Source organism: Erpetoichthys calabaricus, chromosome 4, assembly GCF_900747795.2.
Source record: "Erpetoichthys calabaricus chromosome 4, fErpCal1.3, whole genome shotgun sequence".
NCBI lineage: Eukaryota > Metazoa > Chordata > Cladistia > Polypteriformes > Polypteridae > Erpetoichthys > Erpetoichthys calabaricus.
Genome location: NC_041397.2, coordinates 274,312,487 through 274,333,437, shown reverse-complemented (window position 1 = coordinate 274,333,437; position 20,951 = coordinate 274,312,487). Strand labels below are relative to the sequence as shown.

The window sequence follows — 20,951 nt, the reverse complement described above, 5'->3', positions numbered from 1 at the left end:
CAGTATTACTGTAAATTAATTTTTTTAACCTTAATGTCACAGTTTTTTTCATTTAGATAACATTAATAGCTACAGCTTATTCATAACATTCTTAAATTTTGCTTCATCTGCTATCCATATTTTTAAACCTGTGTATTTTTCAATTTGTTAAACCTGCCAAAATAATTTCAATTTTGAAACAAGATGAACAATTTGCAAATTTAAGGCGACCATTCAACCACAAGCACTTGTGAAAACTCAGGCAATGCCAGTTCTGGCATGCACTACCTCCTAAAGGCTCACAGCACTAAACTAATTTATTAATTCTCATTATGGGAAAATTTTGTCAAATTCAATGGATGCAATGCTATAAATCTGTGGTGTACCTTGACTAGGCCAGTTAGTTTCTAACTCCTTTCTAAATACTGAAGACTTCTTTTAATTGGGTTAAACAACAAAAGAACCCAGTTGCGATGATATGTAATATTGTTGTAAATGCCTTCCTTTCCAAGTAGTCAAACTACCTGCACTTCACAACAGGTATTTCACCTGAAGCTAAGCATGTTTAGGCCTGGCCAGTACTTGCAATGCAAACTAACCACAAGGCATAAGTTTCCTTCTGGAAGAAGTATTGGTGAGGCCATCAGGTGGTCTTGGTTCCCCACTCTCTATGTAAAGCATTTTGAGTAGTTAGAAAATGGTGCTATATTAATGTAATGTTTATTATTATTATTATTATTATTATAGAGGCTCATAAGCTCACTGTATCGCCTTTGAAACTGTAACTACTGCAACTACATCAGCATGCTTACTTGTTGATTACTAATCTTTCAAGGTTTCTATAAAATGTTCTGTATGTCCTTGAGCAGGTCAGTTTTCCTCCTTCTCAGTATTGTTCAAGACTTGTGCCTCTGTTCTGTCTATAGCCATTACTTGCTACGGATATTCCTCTTTTAGTGTGTTTGTTTCCTTTTGAAATTCATTAGTGTATGCAGTCAGAAGTTAACTTGCTTATGCCTTTATAACCATTTTTAAGGTTTCTGTCAGTAACAGCTTAATTTTCCTGCATTTTCTGTTTTTGTTGTTATAAATGTCAAATGTTAGGCTGTGGTCATGTATGTACAACATGTGTCTATGTGACTTCATGGTATCCATCTTTTAAAGACTGAGGCAATTATTATTTAGTTTGTGCTCTTTGTTTTTGTAAAGAAAAACACGTATTGGCATGAGAAGGTTACCTTAAGAAACTGAATGTGTTTGTTTTTGTTTGTGAAATCATTCCTGCTTTAAGATTTAGGATATGCATACCATTTTGGTTGTTGTCACTGTCACTGCCACCTATGCCTTTTAAATAAATAATTCTGAGTCTCCATCATTTATATAAACAAAGCAGATGATTGCTTACACAAGCATGATGCATGCATTTGAATGAGTGTGGTGTAGACATCTTTACCTAGTTGCATTTAGTTACTGCAGTGAAAGATGACTTCATTCATTCTATTACAACAAATCTGTGTCCACTTTCTGTTCCCTTAGTACAAAGTAGACGTCACATTTTATATAGTGAATTCCTTCAACAATAAGGAGCTTTCTTATCTTTTGATCAATCTTCTGATCTTAGAGCTTAGCCAGTCCAGTATGCTGAATCTAGAAACTGGAATAGACTCAGCAAGTCTGTTAAATGCTATTAATTTGATCTATGAATTCATCTTTGTGTTAAGTATTTTTCTGACTCACCTATAGTATTCTTTTTTACTTTTTTCTTCAGTCAATGTATATTGTATGCCATTTCTTTTACTCCTTCATAATTGTACAGTACATTTGTTTTTAAGTACTTCATTCACCTGGTTTTATGTTTTTCAGTTTTATAACATACCTGGGAATCTTGGTTTCAACTAGCTTGCCATATCTAAACACTGCTTTTGAGTATTTCATTAAGACAAACTGATTTTTTGAATTTGTCACTGAATTCTTCTGCTAGTCAGCACCTACTGTACCTGATTTTAGTATTTCTTGAACAGCTTTTGGTCATTCCACATTCTATTTTCTATATTTGACTGTGCCAATTCTCTGTGTCAGATACAGTTTTTATTTCCTCAATACTTAGTATAGGGGGAGGTTATTTAATTATTTTAACTTCACATTTGGGAGAATTTAATTAATCATGTCCAGCAAAAGGTCTTTACTTGTGTTTGTAATGTTTGTCTGTGGTATTTCTGAATGGATCAACTGAGTACAATCAGATTTAACACTTCTATTAAAATCCTAAAATGCAAGAATCCTTTTGATTTTTAATAAAACTGATGCACAGGACGTTCTTTTATATTATTAAATGCTATTATTTCTTACTTATTATTTTCTATTCTTTTTACTAGAGTTGACCATAAATCTTATACTTTTTCAGAAAATGTTACAGATCATAACAGTAGTAAATTGACAGATCTATAAATTTAATACAAATTATTGTGGCCTTCGTCATTTCAAATTTGCTGTATGGAGCTGCTTTTCAGTTTGTGGTACCGTGACTTGGCTATTCAGATTTATGTTCCTAATTAAATGTTTAAAATCAAATCTTTGTGAAAGCATAGACTTTCATTAGCCTGAGTCAGTGTACTTTGACATTTTCTCGTATTTATATAATTATTAAGTCTGGGAGAAAAGCACAAAAAGGTATAACGTTTTGTTTTGTTTGGAATGCTATGTTTTTCATATACAGTAGTTCACACTACTTGTGCACAATGAAGGTTTTGTGTATATTCTATCATTTTAAGTTACATATGATTACAATGAAATAATATATACAGTCTATGCTAAATATCATTGTTGTTGCCTAACGTAAAAAATCAACAAGCAGCAAACATACCTTAGGCAAAATTTGTAATATAATACATTTAAACATTTAAGTAGAATTGATGAATGAGTAAAACTAAGGGCGATTCAGACTGTTGAGGAGTTATGACTTAATAGTGAAAGGGGAAGTATTGCATTTAATTCTGAATTAATTATAGGTTGCCTGTTGCTGAATATATTCAAAAGAAATCATTGATGAAGATTTTCATGTGCTTATTCAGTACATGTTCTAGGCAGCACTAATTATTATGTATGCTTTTCTGTGTACTGACATACTACAGCTATCATTCTCACTGTATAACTTCATATTCTGTTATTCTTTTTGTTAATTTTAGATGGTCAAAAACGTAAGAAGTCATTGAGAAGGAAGTTGGACTCTTTAGCAAAAGAGAAGAACAAAGACAAAGGTGACATATTACTAAAAGAAGAAATTATTGTTTTACATGCTTCTTCATATTGGGAAAACCTCAGTTCATTCTACCTCTGTTACAGCCCTTTTATTCAGCCCATGCACTGTTTTAAACAAAGAGAGCCTTTTATAAAAAATCTGGTTTCTGTGGAAACCTGCACCTATTATGCTTGAAAGGGGTTGGTTTGAATAAATCGCAGTTGATAGAGAAATTAATTAAATCTGTGCAAGAGGTGCTTTGACAGTCAAAAACAGAAGACAATTCCCAAATTTCAGAAATGTTTCATTAGCTCCATAGAATCATTGTTTGTTTTTGTGTGTTCTGTGATAGGGACATGAGAAGTGCAGTTAAGAATTACATTATTAACAAACTATTCTTATAACTATTGCTATAACTGTTATCTTCACTGCCTGTTTTTGGTTCTGCCACCTTCAAATTCAGGTGTATTTAGACGCTAAAGAGTTGCTCCCTAATTTCATCTGCTGGTCTGACAGAGTTTTTTGTGCTTTGACTGCTGCTCTTGTAGTGTGAATCTGGACCACAGCCAGAGTGATGTTTAGGCTAAACAATGACACAAATTGCATGTGATTTTTTGGCATCTAGCATAATGATCAGAAAAAATGAAACAGAGACAAAATCTTTTACAGTGAAAAGGAAACCAATGTATGTTTACCATAGAAAAATATTTACAAGATTTTTATACCTTGTGTATCTTGCTATTAATGTTGCAATAATCAGATTAAAGTGATTTTATGAGACCATGTGTTGTCTGTAAGTTTCATGAAGTGTGTTAAAGAACCTTTTAGTACTTCTCCAACCCGTGACTTGCAAATAAGTTTTGCTGCTCTGACAGAAGTGTAGATTTTACAGTTAAACAAAAATCTTTTAAAACTTTTGCCTTATCCTTTACAGGCCAGCAATGAAGTGTGCCAATTGCATGATTTAATTCTTAATTCTTGAAATGTTGTGAGGTTGTTTTCATGGCAAAAAATGCATATGCAAAAACTAGGGAAAAAAAACTTGGAACAGGAAATGTTTTGCTTTTATTTAGTAAAAATATCTGCCAATGGGGTTAGCAAAATTTATTTGATAATCAGAAAATATTGTAATAGGGAAAACAAGATTTATTGGCTTAGTATTAAAACTTTTCACTCACTTAGATTTAATTATTTTGCAGGGTTGATTTCAGCCATGATGAAACTTGGTTTCAATCAGTGTCTTTGAACAGTTCAGTGCAACATGCTTTCTTGAATGATGATGTGTTTTTTGTTGTAATAAAATTCTAAAGTAAAAAAGAAGATAAAACATATGGTTCCTGAAGGATTACTTACTGAACTGATTTGGCATCTTTCATTATGGTGGTTCTTTTGTAAACATATTTGTAATTTTTTATCTATATTTTTATTGATCATCAGCAGATGATATGGTACTGTATATATCGGACCCACAAAATTCTGTGCCAGCATTAGCAGATTTTCAAAAGATATCTGGACTTAAAATCAATTTGAATAAAAGTGTGCTTTTTTCAATGAATTCTCTAGCACATAATATTGAATTGGACACCTTCCCATTTATCTTAGCAGATTAGTTTTAATATCTAGGGGCAAATATTACAAGTAAATAAACTCTTTTTCAACAAAATTTTGCTGTCTGAATGGAAAAAAGTAAACAAGATGTGACTAGATAGTCTAACCTCCACCTTATGTTAGCAGGGAAAATCAACACTGTTAAGATGACCATCCTTCCCTGGCTGCTCTTCCTATTTCAAAGCATCCCCATATACATTAATAATTCATTTTTTAAGAAATTAGACTCAATCATAATTTATTTGGAATTCGAAACATCCATGCATCCAAAGGGCGACTCTACAACAACTTAAAGCAGATGTGGGCATGGCACTACCCAACTTCGAATTTATTACTGGGCGGCAAATATATAAGCTATAAAGACCTGGACATCAACACAAATTGATTAATATCCACAAGCCTGGTCTGCAACAGAAATAAAGTCTTGCAGTACTTCTTTATATTCCCTGCTCTGTGCCCCAGTTAATGCAAACTACCAACATTACAATAAAAATCCAATTACCCTTCATTCTCTCAGAATATGGAACCAATGTAGGAAGCAGTTTATCTGTTGCACCTCTACATAACAGCCAACTTTTTCTACTCCCTCAAACTTATATTCTATTTAATGTCTGGAAAATGTCCGGGATTAAAACGTTTAGAGACTTGTACATAGATAATGTCTTTGCATCCTATGAACAATTACGCTTCAAATACAACTTCTCCTCAACATAATTTCTCCACTACTTTCAATCTAGAAACTTTGCTAAACAGAACTTGCCCACTTTTCCTCACCTTCCACCTTGTTCTATTCAAGAAGAATTATTGATTAGTCTTGAAGACTCAGATGGCATTTCTACAATTTATAAAATATTTTAAAGTCTCTTCCTTTCAAAGACCCCAGAGTACATTTGGCAAAGAATCTGTCACTCAATATTTTAGAGTAGGAGTGTAAGTCAGCCATGCACATAATACACTCGAGCTGCCTTTACTACACTACAAACACGTAGACTTATAGTATCTTGCTCAACTGAAAGAATCCCCAACCCACACTCTTAAGTTAGTGGGTAAGCGATGTTCTATACTACTTGAAATTGCAAAAAATCAAATTCTCATTTAGAGGATCTGTTCAAAACTTTTTAAAAATATGGCAGGATCTAATCAATAACATTTTAGAATAAGCTTCCATTTTGGGGAAAAGGATATCCTTTTTTTCTTGCTCCTATTAGCTTCAGTTGCTGGCTCCTGTCTCTGTCTCCTGTGGGTTGAATTTTGCTTCGATTTGTTAAATTTGACTTCACTGTTAGAATGTTATCTGTTTCTAATTAATTAAACATATTTATAATTTAACAAATTCTGAGGTTCCTGGATTTTGAAAATGGAGTTTGCCTATTTGGTTGTATAGTGTATACCATAACCTGTGTTATCTAGCCCAGGGGTTGCCAATTCCAGTCCTGGAGGACCACTGTGGCTGCAGGTTTTCATTCTGACCCTTTTCTTAATGAGTGACCTATTTTTGCTGCCAGTTAACTTCTTTTGAACTAATTTTAATTGACTTGCTCTTATAGACTCAGACCCCGTAATTGTTGCTTTTTCCTTAATTAGCTGCCAAACAATAATCAGATACAAAATGAGCCAAAACAACTGGTGTCCATCATACAATATCTGAAAATAAAGAAAGATGAATGTCTCAGGAATGTTGATCTGCTCAGGTTCCCAAAACATTTTAACAGTGCTCTTAGAAAGGGAAAATCAACAATTTTGTAAATGTCTGCTAATGCACCATGAGAGCAGCAACAAGCCACAGAATTAAAGAATGGGTTTAATTAACAACAAGAATCAGTGCCTAATTAAGCAACGGGGACTCACTCAGGTGCCGCTGCGAGTGGCAGTCTTTCCAGCAGCTCCGTGTATGACTTTTTCTTTCTACCTTTTTCTGTATTTTTCTCTATTTCACTGATCACTCCTACCACTTTCTTTTATGTGGACTCATTCCCTGGACACCTTTTACTACTTTTTACTACTTGGACATGGATTTTTACATGACGAGACTCGTCTATTCAGGTAGTCAACTTCAGTCGCTAAGAACAAAGGCCCGTGCCGGTGTGGTTCCCTATTTACCTGACGAGGTAAGAAGGCGGTATCGTGGCAGTCAAGCCGGCAATAAGCTAAAAGCCAAGCGGCTAGCGAGAAAGTAACGATACAAGCCTTCGGTGCCTTCTGTGATCCTGGGAAATGTGAACTCACTACCAAATAAGATCAATGAACTGGCTGCGCTGGTGAAAAATGTCAGGACTTACAAAGAATGCAGTTTGTTGTGTTTTTGTGAAACGTGGTTAACAACTAACATCCTAGATGTTAACGTGGAGCTACCCTGGTTTAGCACAGAAAGGAGGAGACTCGCTCTCTATGTGAATACAAGGTGGTGCAACTCTGGACATGTAAACGTCAAAATCTCCACTTGCTGCAGGGACATCGAACTGTTGGCTGTAAGTCTGCGTCCCTATTACTTGCCCAGAGAGTTTGGACACGTCATTGTTGTTATTGGGCGGATGTGGAGATAGCAAGTGACATCATCCATTCTGCTCTTGCTAAACTACAAACACAGCACCCTGAGGCGCTTGTGCTAATCTCTGGAGATTTTAACCATGTGACGCTGGACAAAACATTACCTGCTTTCTCCCAGTATGTGGATTGTAACACCCGGGGAAATAGGACTATTGACTTACTGTATGCAAACGTTAAAGACGCATACAGCGCCACCCTGCTGCCTGTGCTTGGGAAAGCAGATCATAACCTGGTTCTGTTTCAGCCTCACTACAAACCAAGAGTGAGGGAGCTATCCATCCATCCATCCATTCTCCAACCCGCTGAATCCGAACACAGGGTCACGGGGGTCCGCTGGAGCCAATCCCAGCCAACACAGGGCACAAGGCAGGGAACCAATCCCGGGCAGGGTGCCAACCCACCGCAGGACACACACAAACACACCCACACACCAAGCACACACTAGGGCCAATTTAGAATCGCCAATCCACCTAACCTGCATGTCTTTGGAATGTGGGAGGAAACCGGAGCGCCCGGAGGAAACCCACGCAGACACGGGGAGAACATGCAAACTCCACGCAGGGAGAACCCGGGAATCGAACCCAGGTCCCCAGATCACCCAACTGCGAGGCAGCAGCGCTACCCACTGCGCCACCGTGCCGCCATGAGGGAGCTACCTACAACCAAATGCTCATTCAGGATGTGGTCCCCTGAGGCAGAGCAGGCTCTGAGAGACTGCTTTGGAACTACAGACTGGGATATCCTGCATGGCTCACATAGTGAGAACATTGAGGAGGTTGTTGACTGCACTACTGACTACATCAACTTCTGTATGGACATTGTAGTTCCAGTAAGAACTGTATGCTGCTATGCTAACAACAAGCCATGGATTACAAGTGACATCAAGGGCCTTTTGAACCTGAAGAAAAGGGCTTTAAAAGGCAGTGATCAGCATGAGCTCAAGTGCGTGCAGAAAGAACTCCGAGTCCAGCTCAGGGCGGCAAAGGACCAGTACATGAGAAAGCTGGAGCAGAAGTTTCCAAATAACAGCATGAAGGAAGTGTGGGATGGGATGAAGATCATCACTGGCTGCAGCTCGAAGCGGGGTGCCACCATCGAGAGAGACGTGGATAGAGCAAACCAGATGAACAACTTCTTTAACCAACTCTCACCTTGGAGTACTGCATCCTCCACTCATCCTTCTGCTGATACCAGCATAGGAGAGAGTTTTCCCCCACCCACAATTACAGTAGCCCAGGTAAGCAGAGAGCTGAGGAGACTTCGTGCAAGCAAAGCAGTGGGTCCAGATGGAGTATCGCCACGACTCCTGAAGGCCTGTGCTTTGGAGCTGGGGAGTCCTCTACAGCGCATCTTCAACCTGAGCCTGGAACAGGGAAGAGTCCCAAGGCTTTGGAAAACATCTTGCATCACCCCAGTCCCAAAGGTATCACATCCTAGTGAGCTGAATGGCTTCCAGCCTGTCGCTCTGACGTCATGTGATGAAGACCAGGGAGCATCTGCTGCTTCACCACCTGAGGGCACAGGTACGCCACGCCCTCGACCCTCTGCAGTTCGCATACCAGGAGAAGGTGGGAGCAGAGGATGCCAACATCTATATGCTACACCGATCCCTCTCCCACTTGGACAGAGGCAGTGGTGCTGTAAGAATTATGTTTCTGGACTTCTCTAGCGCCTTCAACACCATCCAACCTCTGCTCCTTAGGGACAAGCTGACAGAGATGGGAGTAGATTCATACCTGGTGGCATGGATCGTGGACTATCTTACAGACAGACCTCAGTATGTGCGTCTCGGGAACTGCAGGTCTGACATTGTGGTCAGCAACACAGGATCACCGCAGGGGACTGTACTTTCTCCGGTCCTGTTAAGCCTATATACATCGGACTTCCAATACAACTCAGAGTCCTGCCACGTGCAAAAGTTCACTGACAACACTGCTATCGTGGGCTGCATCAGGAGTGGGCAGGAGGAGGAGTATAGGAACCTAATCAAGGACTTTGTTAAATGGTGGGACTCAAACCACCTACAACTGAACACCCCAGCAAAACCAAGTAGCTGGTGGTGGCTTTTAGGAGGACCAGGCCCCTCATGGACCCCGTGATCATCAGAGGTGACTGTGTGCAGAGGGCGCAGACCTATAAATACCTGGGTCTGCAGCTGGATGATAAATTGGACTGGACTGCCAATACTGATGTTCTGTGCAAGAGAGGACAGAGCCGACTATACTTCCTTAGAAGGCTGGCGTCTTTCAACATCTGCAATAAGATGCTGCAGTTGTTCTATCAGACGGTTGTGTCGAGCGCCCTCTTCTATGCGGTGGTGTGCTGGGGAGGCAGCATAATGGAGAGGGATGCCTCACGCCTGGACAAACTGGTGAGGAAGGCAGGCTCTATTGTAGGCATGGAGCTGGACAGTTTGACATCTGTGGCAGAGCAACAGGCGCTGAGCAGGCTCCTGTCAATCATGGAGAGTCCACTGCATCCACTGAACAGTATCATCTCCAGACAGAGGAGCAGCTTCAGCGACAGACTGCTATCACTGTCCTGCTCCACTAACAGATTGAGGAGATCGTTCCTCCCCCACACTATGCGACTCTTCAGTTCCACTCGGGGGGGGTGGGGGTGGGGGTGGGGGGGGGGGGGGTTAAATGTTAACATTATACAAAGTTATTGTCTGTTATAGCTGCATTTTTATTACTCTTTAATTTAATATTGTTTTTTATCAATATGCTGCTGCTGGAGTATGTGAATTTCCCCTTGGGATTAATAAAGTATCTATCTATCTGTCTAATTGGTTGGAGTTTGAGACCCTGACTTAGTTGGTTTTCTCTTGGCTCCCTCGCTTCATGTTTCATTTCTGTTTGGGTGCCATTTAAGGAAAGAAATGAAGCAATTCAGAGGAATGATGAAGAAATTCAGGGGGAACAAATCTTAAAAGATAAGTCAATTCCAATGAATTTACAAGAAGTTAATTAACAGCACAAACAGGGCACTCATTTAAAAAAGGGTTAGAATGAAAACCTGTAGCCATGGTGGACCTCCAGGACCGGAGTTGGCAAAACCCCTAGTCTAGACTGTTTTTCAACCTCTACCAGTGCACTTGTTAAAATCAAAACAGACAGCAGAGATTTTCACTGTTTCTTTTTAGATGCATTTTTATGCATTTAATTATTTTAAAAATTAATCTGTATTTTATTAATGCTTTCTTCACTTTGCTATATTATTGTCAATGGTCAATTGAGGCATTTTGTGTATGTTGTGCTCAGAAAAATTGTAACATGTACTATACAGAGTTCAGTGAAATTCTTACATGCATGTTAAACCAACACGCAACAAGTCACTACTTTCCAAGAAGGTATTGAAATACTTATCTTTGTTTTATAGAATATTTGTCAGCTTCAGTTACTGAAGATTTGCTTGCTGAGAAAATTGCAGAGAACCTAAAATGTTTTATGTCTTACAATTTATATGACATTTTGTTTTCTTTTTCACAGACACTTTCCAATTAAATAAGTAAAACCACACAAAGAGGACATAACCACTATCTCCAATAAAAAATGTGTCTGCATTTGCCATTAACACCCCCATCCAGCAACTGACCAGAAACATCTGCAGGAGGGAACTAGACATTTAAGAAAAATCATTGTGGCAACAACACGATTATTACTCCAAAATAAACTCCAGAAAACTCCTTTCTGTAACTTACTATGAAAGAATCTGTCACACCTTTAAAAGCAGTATTATAGCACTGACTACGCTAAAAAGAATGTACTCTTTAAGATCTAATGTGTCAGGCACTAGTAACAACAGATCCTAGGACAGGGATGCTGTAGAAGTAATTTACACATTATCTGTTAAAAGAAATCTCTCTCAAGTGAAGAAAATGTATTTTGATGACAAACACATCAGGCTTTGGAAGAAGGCCCAGCCCTGACAGACCTTTGTCAGCACTTAAAAAAGAACAGCATAAATTATCAGAGACACCTCTCTTTTTGGTATTATTCCAGATGGTAATAGTGACATGTCATCCCTCAGTATTAAACATTTCATACAAACCTGGAAAATCTTCAAAACTGGGTTAACAAATGGAAAATGTAGTTTAATGTAGGCAAATGCCAAGTGTTACATATAGGCCACAGGAACATTAATTATACACACACATTGAATTAGTTACCAAGTAGTGTGGTAGATAAACTCAGTTTAATGCCATAATGAAGAAAATATAGTATGTGAATACGATTGATAGGCTTGGTGCACTGAATGGTCTGTTCTTGTCAAAAGAGTTTAAATGTTTTATAAATACTATGCATAATGCATGACTTTACGTGGTACAATGTTCGCACTGCAAAGAAAATGTGAATAATGAATTATAAAAGCAAATATCATATATGTATTGTGGAATGCGGCCCGGACACAGACAGGCAGACATCGTAATAAGCACCACCACACGTTTATTATAACTAATATTTACAAATAAAGTGCCACACACAACCCCTAAACTCCGCCAAAGTCCAGGGCTTCTCAATGATGCCTTCTTCAGGTCCACCTCCACTCCTGTCCTCCAAGACTTTGTCTGTCGTCCTCCCGACTCCAGCCATCGAATGGAGGGAGGCGGCCCCGTTTATACACACCGGGACGTGCTCCAGGTGCCTCCCAATTAGCTTCCGCCGGCACTCCCCAGTGTGGCGGAAGTACCGGCTGCGCACCCGGAAGCACGCCGGGCGGCCCTGGTCTTCTTCCCCCCAGCACTTCCGGGTGTGGCGGAAGTGCTGAGGGCCAGGGCTCCTCAGGCATTGGGGTGACCCCTGTCGGTGACCACGGGCCCCTATAGGGTTGAGCTTCCAAGCTTAGTTCCTGTGTTCCCCAAAGCAATTAGGACGGTCACCCCCTCATGGTCTGGAGGAGGCGTAAGCCCTTACTGCACTTAAACTGCATCTGAGTTGTTTCATTTAAAATTCATTGTGGTAATGTACAGAACCAAAATTAGAAAAAAGTTGTCTCTGTCCAAATATTTATGGACCTAACTGTATGTAATTAATCAATTATTCGCATCTAACATTAAAATGTGTAATTATGAAATTGATACATAAACCATGAAGTAAATACAGACTGAATCACACATTTAATGTAGAATCAACACAAAGGAATTAAAAAAAATTGCATAGTTTAAACTTAAACAATGACCTTAAACCTGAACTTTTAACAAAATACTACTTGAGCAAGTGCAGCCTGAATTTGAATGTCTTCCTAAAAGGTAAGTTGAAAATAAGGCAAAAAGAAAACAGAGCCAATGTATTAATTATCAAATTGGCATCACATATGAGGCACAGATGTGTCAAAGTAAAAATTAAATTACTGTAAATTACTGTTACAATGTATTTGGAGAGTAGTATACAGTGAATCATGGTTTCTTTTAACTTACTACATACATAATTGATATTTGCAGGCTGTGCGTTTATGTGTCCCATGGAATGCACTTAATGTTTTAAGCATTGTACAGAAAAAAAAAATGTTAATATTGTTAAGTATGTACAATGTTGACCTCCTCTGTGTTCTGTCCATGGGGAGCCCCTTTAGTGAGGTGTGTAAGCATTTAAACTGACCAAGGCATGCCATCTATCCTGGCCTGTATTCTACACAGGGATTGAAGGGGACTGGTACACCATACTGGCAGTTCCCTTTTTGTACTTGCAAACCGGAGTCTAGCAGCAAATCTCGGTCTGACTTCAACAAGGAAAATTTAGTTCTTAGCAGAATCATGTGTATTTTACTACCAAATTGCCCCCACAATCCTATGATCTTTAAAGTTTATGTATATAAGAGTGCTTGACAATCCAATCCAGCTTGAATGTGTACTGTATATATATTTTAAAAAAAATCATGAGGAGTAAGAAGAATCCAACAGAATAAAGGGGTATTACCTGTACCTAGGAGACCACTTGCTAACCATGTCTTCTTTCAGTTTTGCCTAACTTTCCTTTGTCCACTTCACGTCTCATTTTCCCACACAGCTCGCCAGCTCAATTCCTATTTCTGTGCTGGGCAGCTGCCCTTCTTCACTTGTCAGCTGCATCCCTTGAAAAGGGTATAAAGATGCCTGAGCAGGAATCAGGGTGAAACAGATCAGAAAAATGTGGAGATGTGATTGAGAGAAGGCAGCATTGGGGTGTTTGAGCCAGTGTGATGTAGAGCAGGGGTCCCCAACCACCGGGCCGCAGCCGTCTGACAGCCAGGCCGTGAGAGAACTGCCGGCAACGGAGACTCACTCAGACTTTTCAGAACGCTTGGCGGGCGGGGCTTTGCAGCGGCGCAGAGAGAGGAGAGAGACCGAGGTGAGAGAGTATTACAACAAAGTATTGTTACGGTCCCGACAGTTTCCCCATATGACACGAGTCTATAGAAATCGCGTTACTATGAAGTACATTCAGCAGATGCTTTCATTACAACGAAGTGACCTTGAAATGCCTGAATGAATCATCCACAGAGCAGTTAGATCTGTGGTCGCAGCTCAGATGTGCACGTTTGCACAACGATCCCCAAACAGAAACATTGTAAAAAAAATTCTTTCATCGAACTTTCCTCGTACTGTTTTTTTTTTTTTGCTGTTTTTGTTTTCTGTGGTTTTCAATGATACCTTTTGCTTATTGCTTGTCAACATTTGAAAAACATCCATTGGAATTTAACTCATTGTCACCCTCCTATAGAAACGGCAGACACGAAAAAAACGATAACAGTGTTAATGTTTGTGATGTGCAATCTGTTGGAATGGCGAATGCAAAGCATATGTCTTTATTATATGCAAAAAAAGAAGAAAAATCTCAGGTTGCAAACGTATGCGAACTGCTTAATAACTTAATAATAATAGAAATGTTATGTAAATTGTGTATAAAACTGCCCCCCCCACTCCTCCCCCCCCCCCCCCCTCCCCCCCTCCTCCCGACTGGTCCGTGGAAAAATTTGCATCTAATAAAGTGGTCCTTGCTGTCAAAAAGGTTGGGGACCACTTAATGTAGAGGAGGCAGAGTTGTTGGGAGCCACGTGAAGGAGTAAGTGATAAGCACTTCAGGAGTAGATCATCCCCCACTGATAATTGTGGAGGAGTGGGGTACAAAAGAGGTGTCCTTCCCAGAGATACCATAGACTGAGGCAGACATGGTGGAAGACAAAAAGACAGTCAGCTCAAAGCAGTCTGGCAGATGCTAAGGGGGCAGCCAGGACAGAAGCTGACTGAGCGACCAGCAGGGTGAGCTAGATTTATGAACTGGACATGCTGGGCTTGAGAGGGAGATAGAAAGAAAGGACCCGATAACTGTAAGGTTTTATTCTGGTTTTTATAATATGGATTATTTATTGATTGCCTTTTAACTCACAGGAAAGCACCTTTTTTAATGAATTATTTGTTGACTTTATTTATTATGTACACTACACATTTATACTTTGTTTTAATTATTGTTGGACTGAATAAATGCACTGGAGCACATTGCACCACCTCTTGACTGTGTGTGTCCTCATTTGCCCAGCTCATCCACAGACAAGTTATTGATAGTTCCGGGTTCAAGTGCTGCCAAAGGACACAGCATTCTTCCAATTAAAAAGTAAATCAAGTGTTTGAGGACCTCAGCAGAAATTAACCAGAAATAAACCCAATACATAACCTTGGAAGCACTTCATTCAAAAGGGTGAAGGAATCTGGAGTAAACTACGGTTATGTTTATGTAGCTTGTAAAGCAGGCCTTCACAACTTTTGAAAATTGACAGCTTTGCAGCTGGCTGATCAAACATGCTTGATGGACTGAGTGGTGTTCAGTTATTTCTCAAACCTCCTATTTTCTAACAGCTTCAAAAGCATTTCAACTAAGAGTGTGTTTTATTAAAATAATTAGTTTTTTGCCTTGGTTGAAATGTTAAAGCTTATTGGACCTCTGTAATATTCATAGATAGTGTTTCCAACGTTTGGATTTCTATAGGTAAAGGTTTGGCTTCCTACAGTAGGTTTATTTAGGCTTGGAATTTCAGGAAGTCCTACATCCTGAGATCACAATGCACACTCTGCAGTTAGTGCCAGTGCTAGGTTATTTTGCACCCTAGGCCAAGCTTATTACTGCGCCAACCAACTGTTTGGTAGCTAACCTGTGCGGCTGGGTTTTCCCCACTTTATGATCTGTTCCATAGGTGAATGCCTAATTGGCCTTAATTGTGGTGCTGGTCCTGTCTGCAGTATATACAGTATATTAATAAGTTCCTTAGTTGAAGTAAGGAAATTATAAAACATGGATGACTTTATATGACAAAATAAGGATTTTAAAATCAGCAGTAAACTAAACTGGAAACCAACGTAGTAATTTAAAAACTTGTTTTATGAACTCATACTTCCTACTTACAGATGTAATTTTTTCTTCCATGTTTTAAATAAGATAATAATAAGGAAATGATAATAGCTGGACCATAAAGCATTATAATAGACCTTTACTAATTAGCTGGTTGTACAGGGTCCAGTGATACAAATTGGTTGAACTCTGTAGACCTTTTGAAAAAACTTGGTCAAAACCTGTGCAAGATAACAACATAAGATAAGAAGCAGAGGCTTAGCTGGTGAGAAGAGTGCCCAGGATTATGTGAGAAAGAAAAACAGGACAAGGAGAAGAGAGTATTTTTGTGCAGAACATTGAGGTGGAAAAGTGAGCCAGCCATTCCCTATTATAGACACCTATGAAGTAATTCTAGGTAGTAGGGTTGTTTTGTTGTTTATTTTGTACTTTTTACATTTTCTCTGTGTTCATCCCTTCCTTTATAGTTTATTTGTCACTAAATGAAGGGCCATCATAACAGCATCATAGGCCCCAGGCAAAGTAGTGTGCTGAGGCCCATGTTTTGACAGCAAAACCAAAACATATACAGTATAGGTATCAGAAACATCTTGGGCCCCTATACGTCTGGGGCCCCCCGGCTAGTGCCCATTGTGTCCATACGTTAAGACAGCCCTGAAATGGTCAGTTGATATGCAGATAAACAACCTTGGTTATTAGTGAAAATTTCTAATGTATATATATTAAAGACTCAGTTGTGGAGAGATGTCAAAACACACTCTGCTCATCTGCTCATTCATACCCCATCTGTGAGAGCTTTATTTGCCTAGTACAAGTAATTAATCAAAAATCATCTATCCATTGTCAGACCTAATTATACTCTTAGACTTTTCTAAGCATATTAAACATACAGTGAATAAACTGTTAAAATGCCCATTGTTGAATGTATATGTTTACCTGCTTTATAAATAACTTTGGAAATTATGGTTTGGCCATGTTTCTGCTTAGAATTTACAGGGAAGAAATTTTACTTCACCCAACTGCCTTTTCTATATAGCTTTTCTTTTTTTTTCTTTTCATTTCTTTTGAGTAAAACTGAAGGTTGAAGCCACATTTCTACCCTTATGTTTTTTCATTATTTTATTAAAATGTATTTTCATCTCATGCTCATGCAATGGTCTCACACTCCAGCACAAATTGTATGTATTTACCAAGGTGAACTGAATGCTACTGAAACTCCCAGCGGTTTTGGACATTCTTTAAGGGTGCAATCCATTCTTCTCATGGCACTGTAAACAAATTCTATCCATGCCTTCCCTGTCCTACCTGCATCACTGTGAACAGGTTAATTCTGTCATTCTCAGATTTTCACTCTTTTTATTTTTCTGTTCTTTGCATATCCATTTACTCATTCTCATCATTAACATTGTAACCATAATACATTATTTATAACTCTTAACATAGCTTTCATAACTGTGCAATTTAATTTTAGAATTTCTCAACAATCAAAATTGGCGATGTTTCATTCAGCTTGTTGCACATAAAATGTTAATGTTTTTAAAGAAATGTATACTGTAATTGATTTGAAAATATAGCCATGATATTACTAATGTTGCAAATGTCTATTACTGTTTGAAATAACTTATTTATAATTCATTATTCATATATGATTATAAGGCACAATTTTCAGCAGCCATTAGTCCAGTTTTATAATGTTAAATTCTTTTAGCTCGTCACAATTTATAATTGTGTTAGCACATCTGAAACATTTTATTCTGTAAAGCAGTATGTAAATTGTCTTTCCTTGGGTTGAAGGGAATGACAACATTCGTAAAGTTCAATTTTGGGTTAAAAAATGGCCAGAACGAAAACAGATTTCTCAAGAAACCCACCAGTGTATTGTTGCTTTGCAAAGTGAAGTTTATTCAATACATCAGATTGCCAATAATCTGAAACTACAATACAAAATAGGTCTAGACGATATGGCCTAAAAATAAAATATTAGCTCTTTTCACTCCTTCACCCAATTTACAATTTTTTTTTCTTTTTCAAAAATGCTATATAGAGACATTATTTTACTTTAACAATAAGTACAAACCATATTATAAGAAAGTCCCATGATGTTTTTTTGTACAAAATTGCATATAGAGGAAGTGGCTTCAGAAGTGGAATTGTTCTCAATTGCTGCTCAGTTGCTGCTTACTGCTTGTTGTAAGCATGGGTAAAGTGCAAAATATGGATTTTCCCATGGCAATTAAAAAGGTCTAAGTCCAAGTTTACAAATCAGAACAAATACAGAAAAGTCTCTTGTGAAAAAATGTTTTGTATCCCTGAAGAAAGACCTTTCTAAACAAAACAAATTGTAATTGGCAAATAACAAAATTGATTTTGATGTGCTTTTAATTTCCTTTAAAGTTTTTTTTACGGGTTTTTTGTAAAGGTGTACAAGCCTGTTTGGTTCCTGTGCCTTGAGACATGCCCTGTGGTACTTTACAATGCTGTCCCCCACACTAAAGACCCTCTCTGATGGGGCCCCTAGCACAAGGATGTAGAGATTTTTCTTGGCCAGATTGCTGAGCTATGGGACGTTTGCTTCATGGCACTTCCACCACTAAAGTAGATCGGTGTCTGGGGCTATGTCAGGGGACAACAAGTAGATTTCCAGCTAAGTTTTAATTTTTTTCTTAAAGAAGCATGCTAAAGTCTTTTTCTTCTTCAGCTCACACTGAACTTCTTTTTCATGCATCTGCACAGCTGGGCCAGGCAGTAGTGTGATTTTGTCAGCAAAGAAATATATTAGCTCCAAAAAAGTGTTTTTCCTATTTGTCTGGATCCTGGAGTCCACCAGTGAGGCCATATCCAAGAGTTTAGTTGTAGCAGGGTCTCTGTATTTTCTATCAAAGTATTCCAGTGTGTATTTTTTTTTTCTTGAATTTGTTCCTTTAACACAGTATCCACTTCTTGCATAGAAGAAGGTAAGAGACTGAAATACGCCTCTTCATACAGTGCATCAATGAGATCTAGGAATGGTTTCACAGCTCTATTGACTGACTCCAATATGTCTACATAGGTGTCTGCTTTTTTTATCTGACTCCAGGATCTGGGCTGCTTTTCCTGGTATGTGTCACAGTACTGCTTCATAAAATCAAATAAACTTTATAAAAGAAACTTTCAGTTAAAATAAATTCATTTTGTAATTCATTAGTTATTAAATAGTAAATCAATCAATTTTAATTATTCAATGCATTTTGACACCTATGGCATTGCACAGTTTGTGTCCACTAGAGGTGAGTCAACTCATTAACTTCAAGAGCTCTGATCATGTTGGTGCTCCTATCCATTGTCCTACAGATTTGTCGGTCTTCCCTGAGGTTTCAAAAGGCCAGTGCATCTTTCAGCCACTGGGAGATGACTTCACCGGTGAGGTCACTATGGAAGACGTTTGGAGGCAGACACTTTGTAGAGTCCAATCATTGGTCACAAAATGTGCTATCAAAGTCATGCAGGGCTGCATGGTACATCTGGGCCATAACTCTGTTGTAGTGGAGCAAAACAGCACATTCAAAAGTTGATTTGTGTTTCTTCACTTGTAACATTGTGCAGATGGGACAGGGCTACTTCATCAAAATACTTTTGCCTTGGTAACTCATATCTGTAGTTGTTTTTATTTAGCATCTGGATGAAACCATTCTTTTCCACAGTATATATGGACACCATATCTTTGGTAATATGGAACTTCACCGCATCTGTAATTTCTTTCCTCCAGTGCACCTTCTTATCATATGTAATGGGAAAATTATGCCACTATTGTAACCTGCATTTTGGTAGGCCTTTCATGGCTGCCGCTTGCTTGTGAATCTCACAGAGCTACACACATCTCCCACTCAGGTGTGTGCCTCTGACACAAATGATATAATAGGTTTGCCATGCTGTTACCTTTAGTTGCTGCAGACTTTAGACAAACATTCCCTTAGACAGTAGTTTGTTTGATGTTGGATTTTGTATAACTGAACCACTTCCAAATGACTGAGGAGACACTGCCAGTTTTAGATATGAGCTGCTCACTTGCTGATGCATGTGCTGTCATCTTGCTACTGTTTTTGTATGCAGGGGGCTGAGGAAGTCTGATGGAGCGTGCTGTAATTTTCCAGGTAGAAGTAAATCAAGATTTAAATTTTTCTAAACCGCTCTAAGCCTTAAATTCAATTTAATTGATAAATATGATTTATCACCAAGCTGTAATACAAAGGTGTCCACTACTCTTTTATGCAGCTATGCATTCCTTCCAGCTTGCCCTCTTTTGTCAAGTAATGGCCAGATGTCCAAAGTCTACCAGAATATTACATTATTTAAGAATCTTGTTCCTTCTGAGGTTCATTAAATATTTTTTACACTGCAATACTATAACTGCAATACAATAAATTGAAATTGTTTAAATTCTAAACATTTTATTTCCATCGCTGTTAGGTGGGCTGGTAAAACATCATAGCACACCATAACACACACAATTTTGCAGCTTAATGATCTGTATATTATTTTGTAGATCCTTCTGCCTTTTTCATCACCTTTGCATCTGGCATGTTTTTACATTGTTTCACCAACCAATCTTTTGTAGTCTAATGTTTATTTCTGTGTTACATTTTAATGAAATACATGTTATTTTTTGTTTTCAGAGTTTGTGCCTCAAGCCTTTGGCATGCCTTTGTCTCAGGTGATAACCAATGATAGAACTTACAAACAGAGGCAGGACTCCCAGAAAGATGATCAGAAAGAGTCACCCGACCTGGTCACATCACTTTTGCAGTTTGGAATGAAAAGACAAAACAAGGAGCTTTCGAGCAGTAATTCATCTCTAAGCTCTACATCTGAAACTCCAAATGAATCCACATCTCCTAATACGCCTGAGGCAGCACCAAGAGTACGCAGAAGGGTAGGCTGTTTTGATTGTTTCAGTTTTCTGCAATATTTGGCTAAACATATATCATCAAGCATACTTAACAAATATTTGGGTCTTAAACAGTGGCAGTGGCTCAATTTTTTATTTCTGTCAAGGCCACAGGGACATTTATGAATTATCCTAAGATATGATAAACATGCAGTGTGAACATTTTTTTACCACATTTAAGAGTCTTGTTGCTTGCAAGAAAATGACACGAGCCATACATAGATATGTATATACAATAATGATAAAAATTATAGTACAAGAAGCAACAGTAAAAAAAAATCCAAAAGCAAAATGAAAACAAATGGGGTGTTCCAAAATTATAAACTACAAC

The 20,951-nt window shown here is 38.4% G+C and overlaps 1 protein-coding gene across 4 annotated transcripts in view; it reads left to right on the top strand.

Moving 5' to 3' along the window:
• The window catches only part of LOC114650899 (rho GTPase-activating protein 6), a 611,037-nt gene that overhangs the window by 540,951 nt on the left and 49,135 nt on the right, over positions 1 to 20,951 (top strand). For all 4 annotated transcript variants that reach the window (XM_051926806.1, XM_051926807.1, XM_028800818.2 and 1 more), the window contains 2 exons: positions 3,165 to 3,236; positions 20,349 to 20,605. In XM_051926806.1, coding sequence (XP_051782766.1) covers positions 3,165 to 3,236; positions 20,349 to 20,605 — 329 coding nt within the window. The remainder of the gene's footprint in view (positions 1 to 3,164; positions 3,237 to 20,348; positions 20,606 to 20,951) is intronic.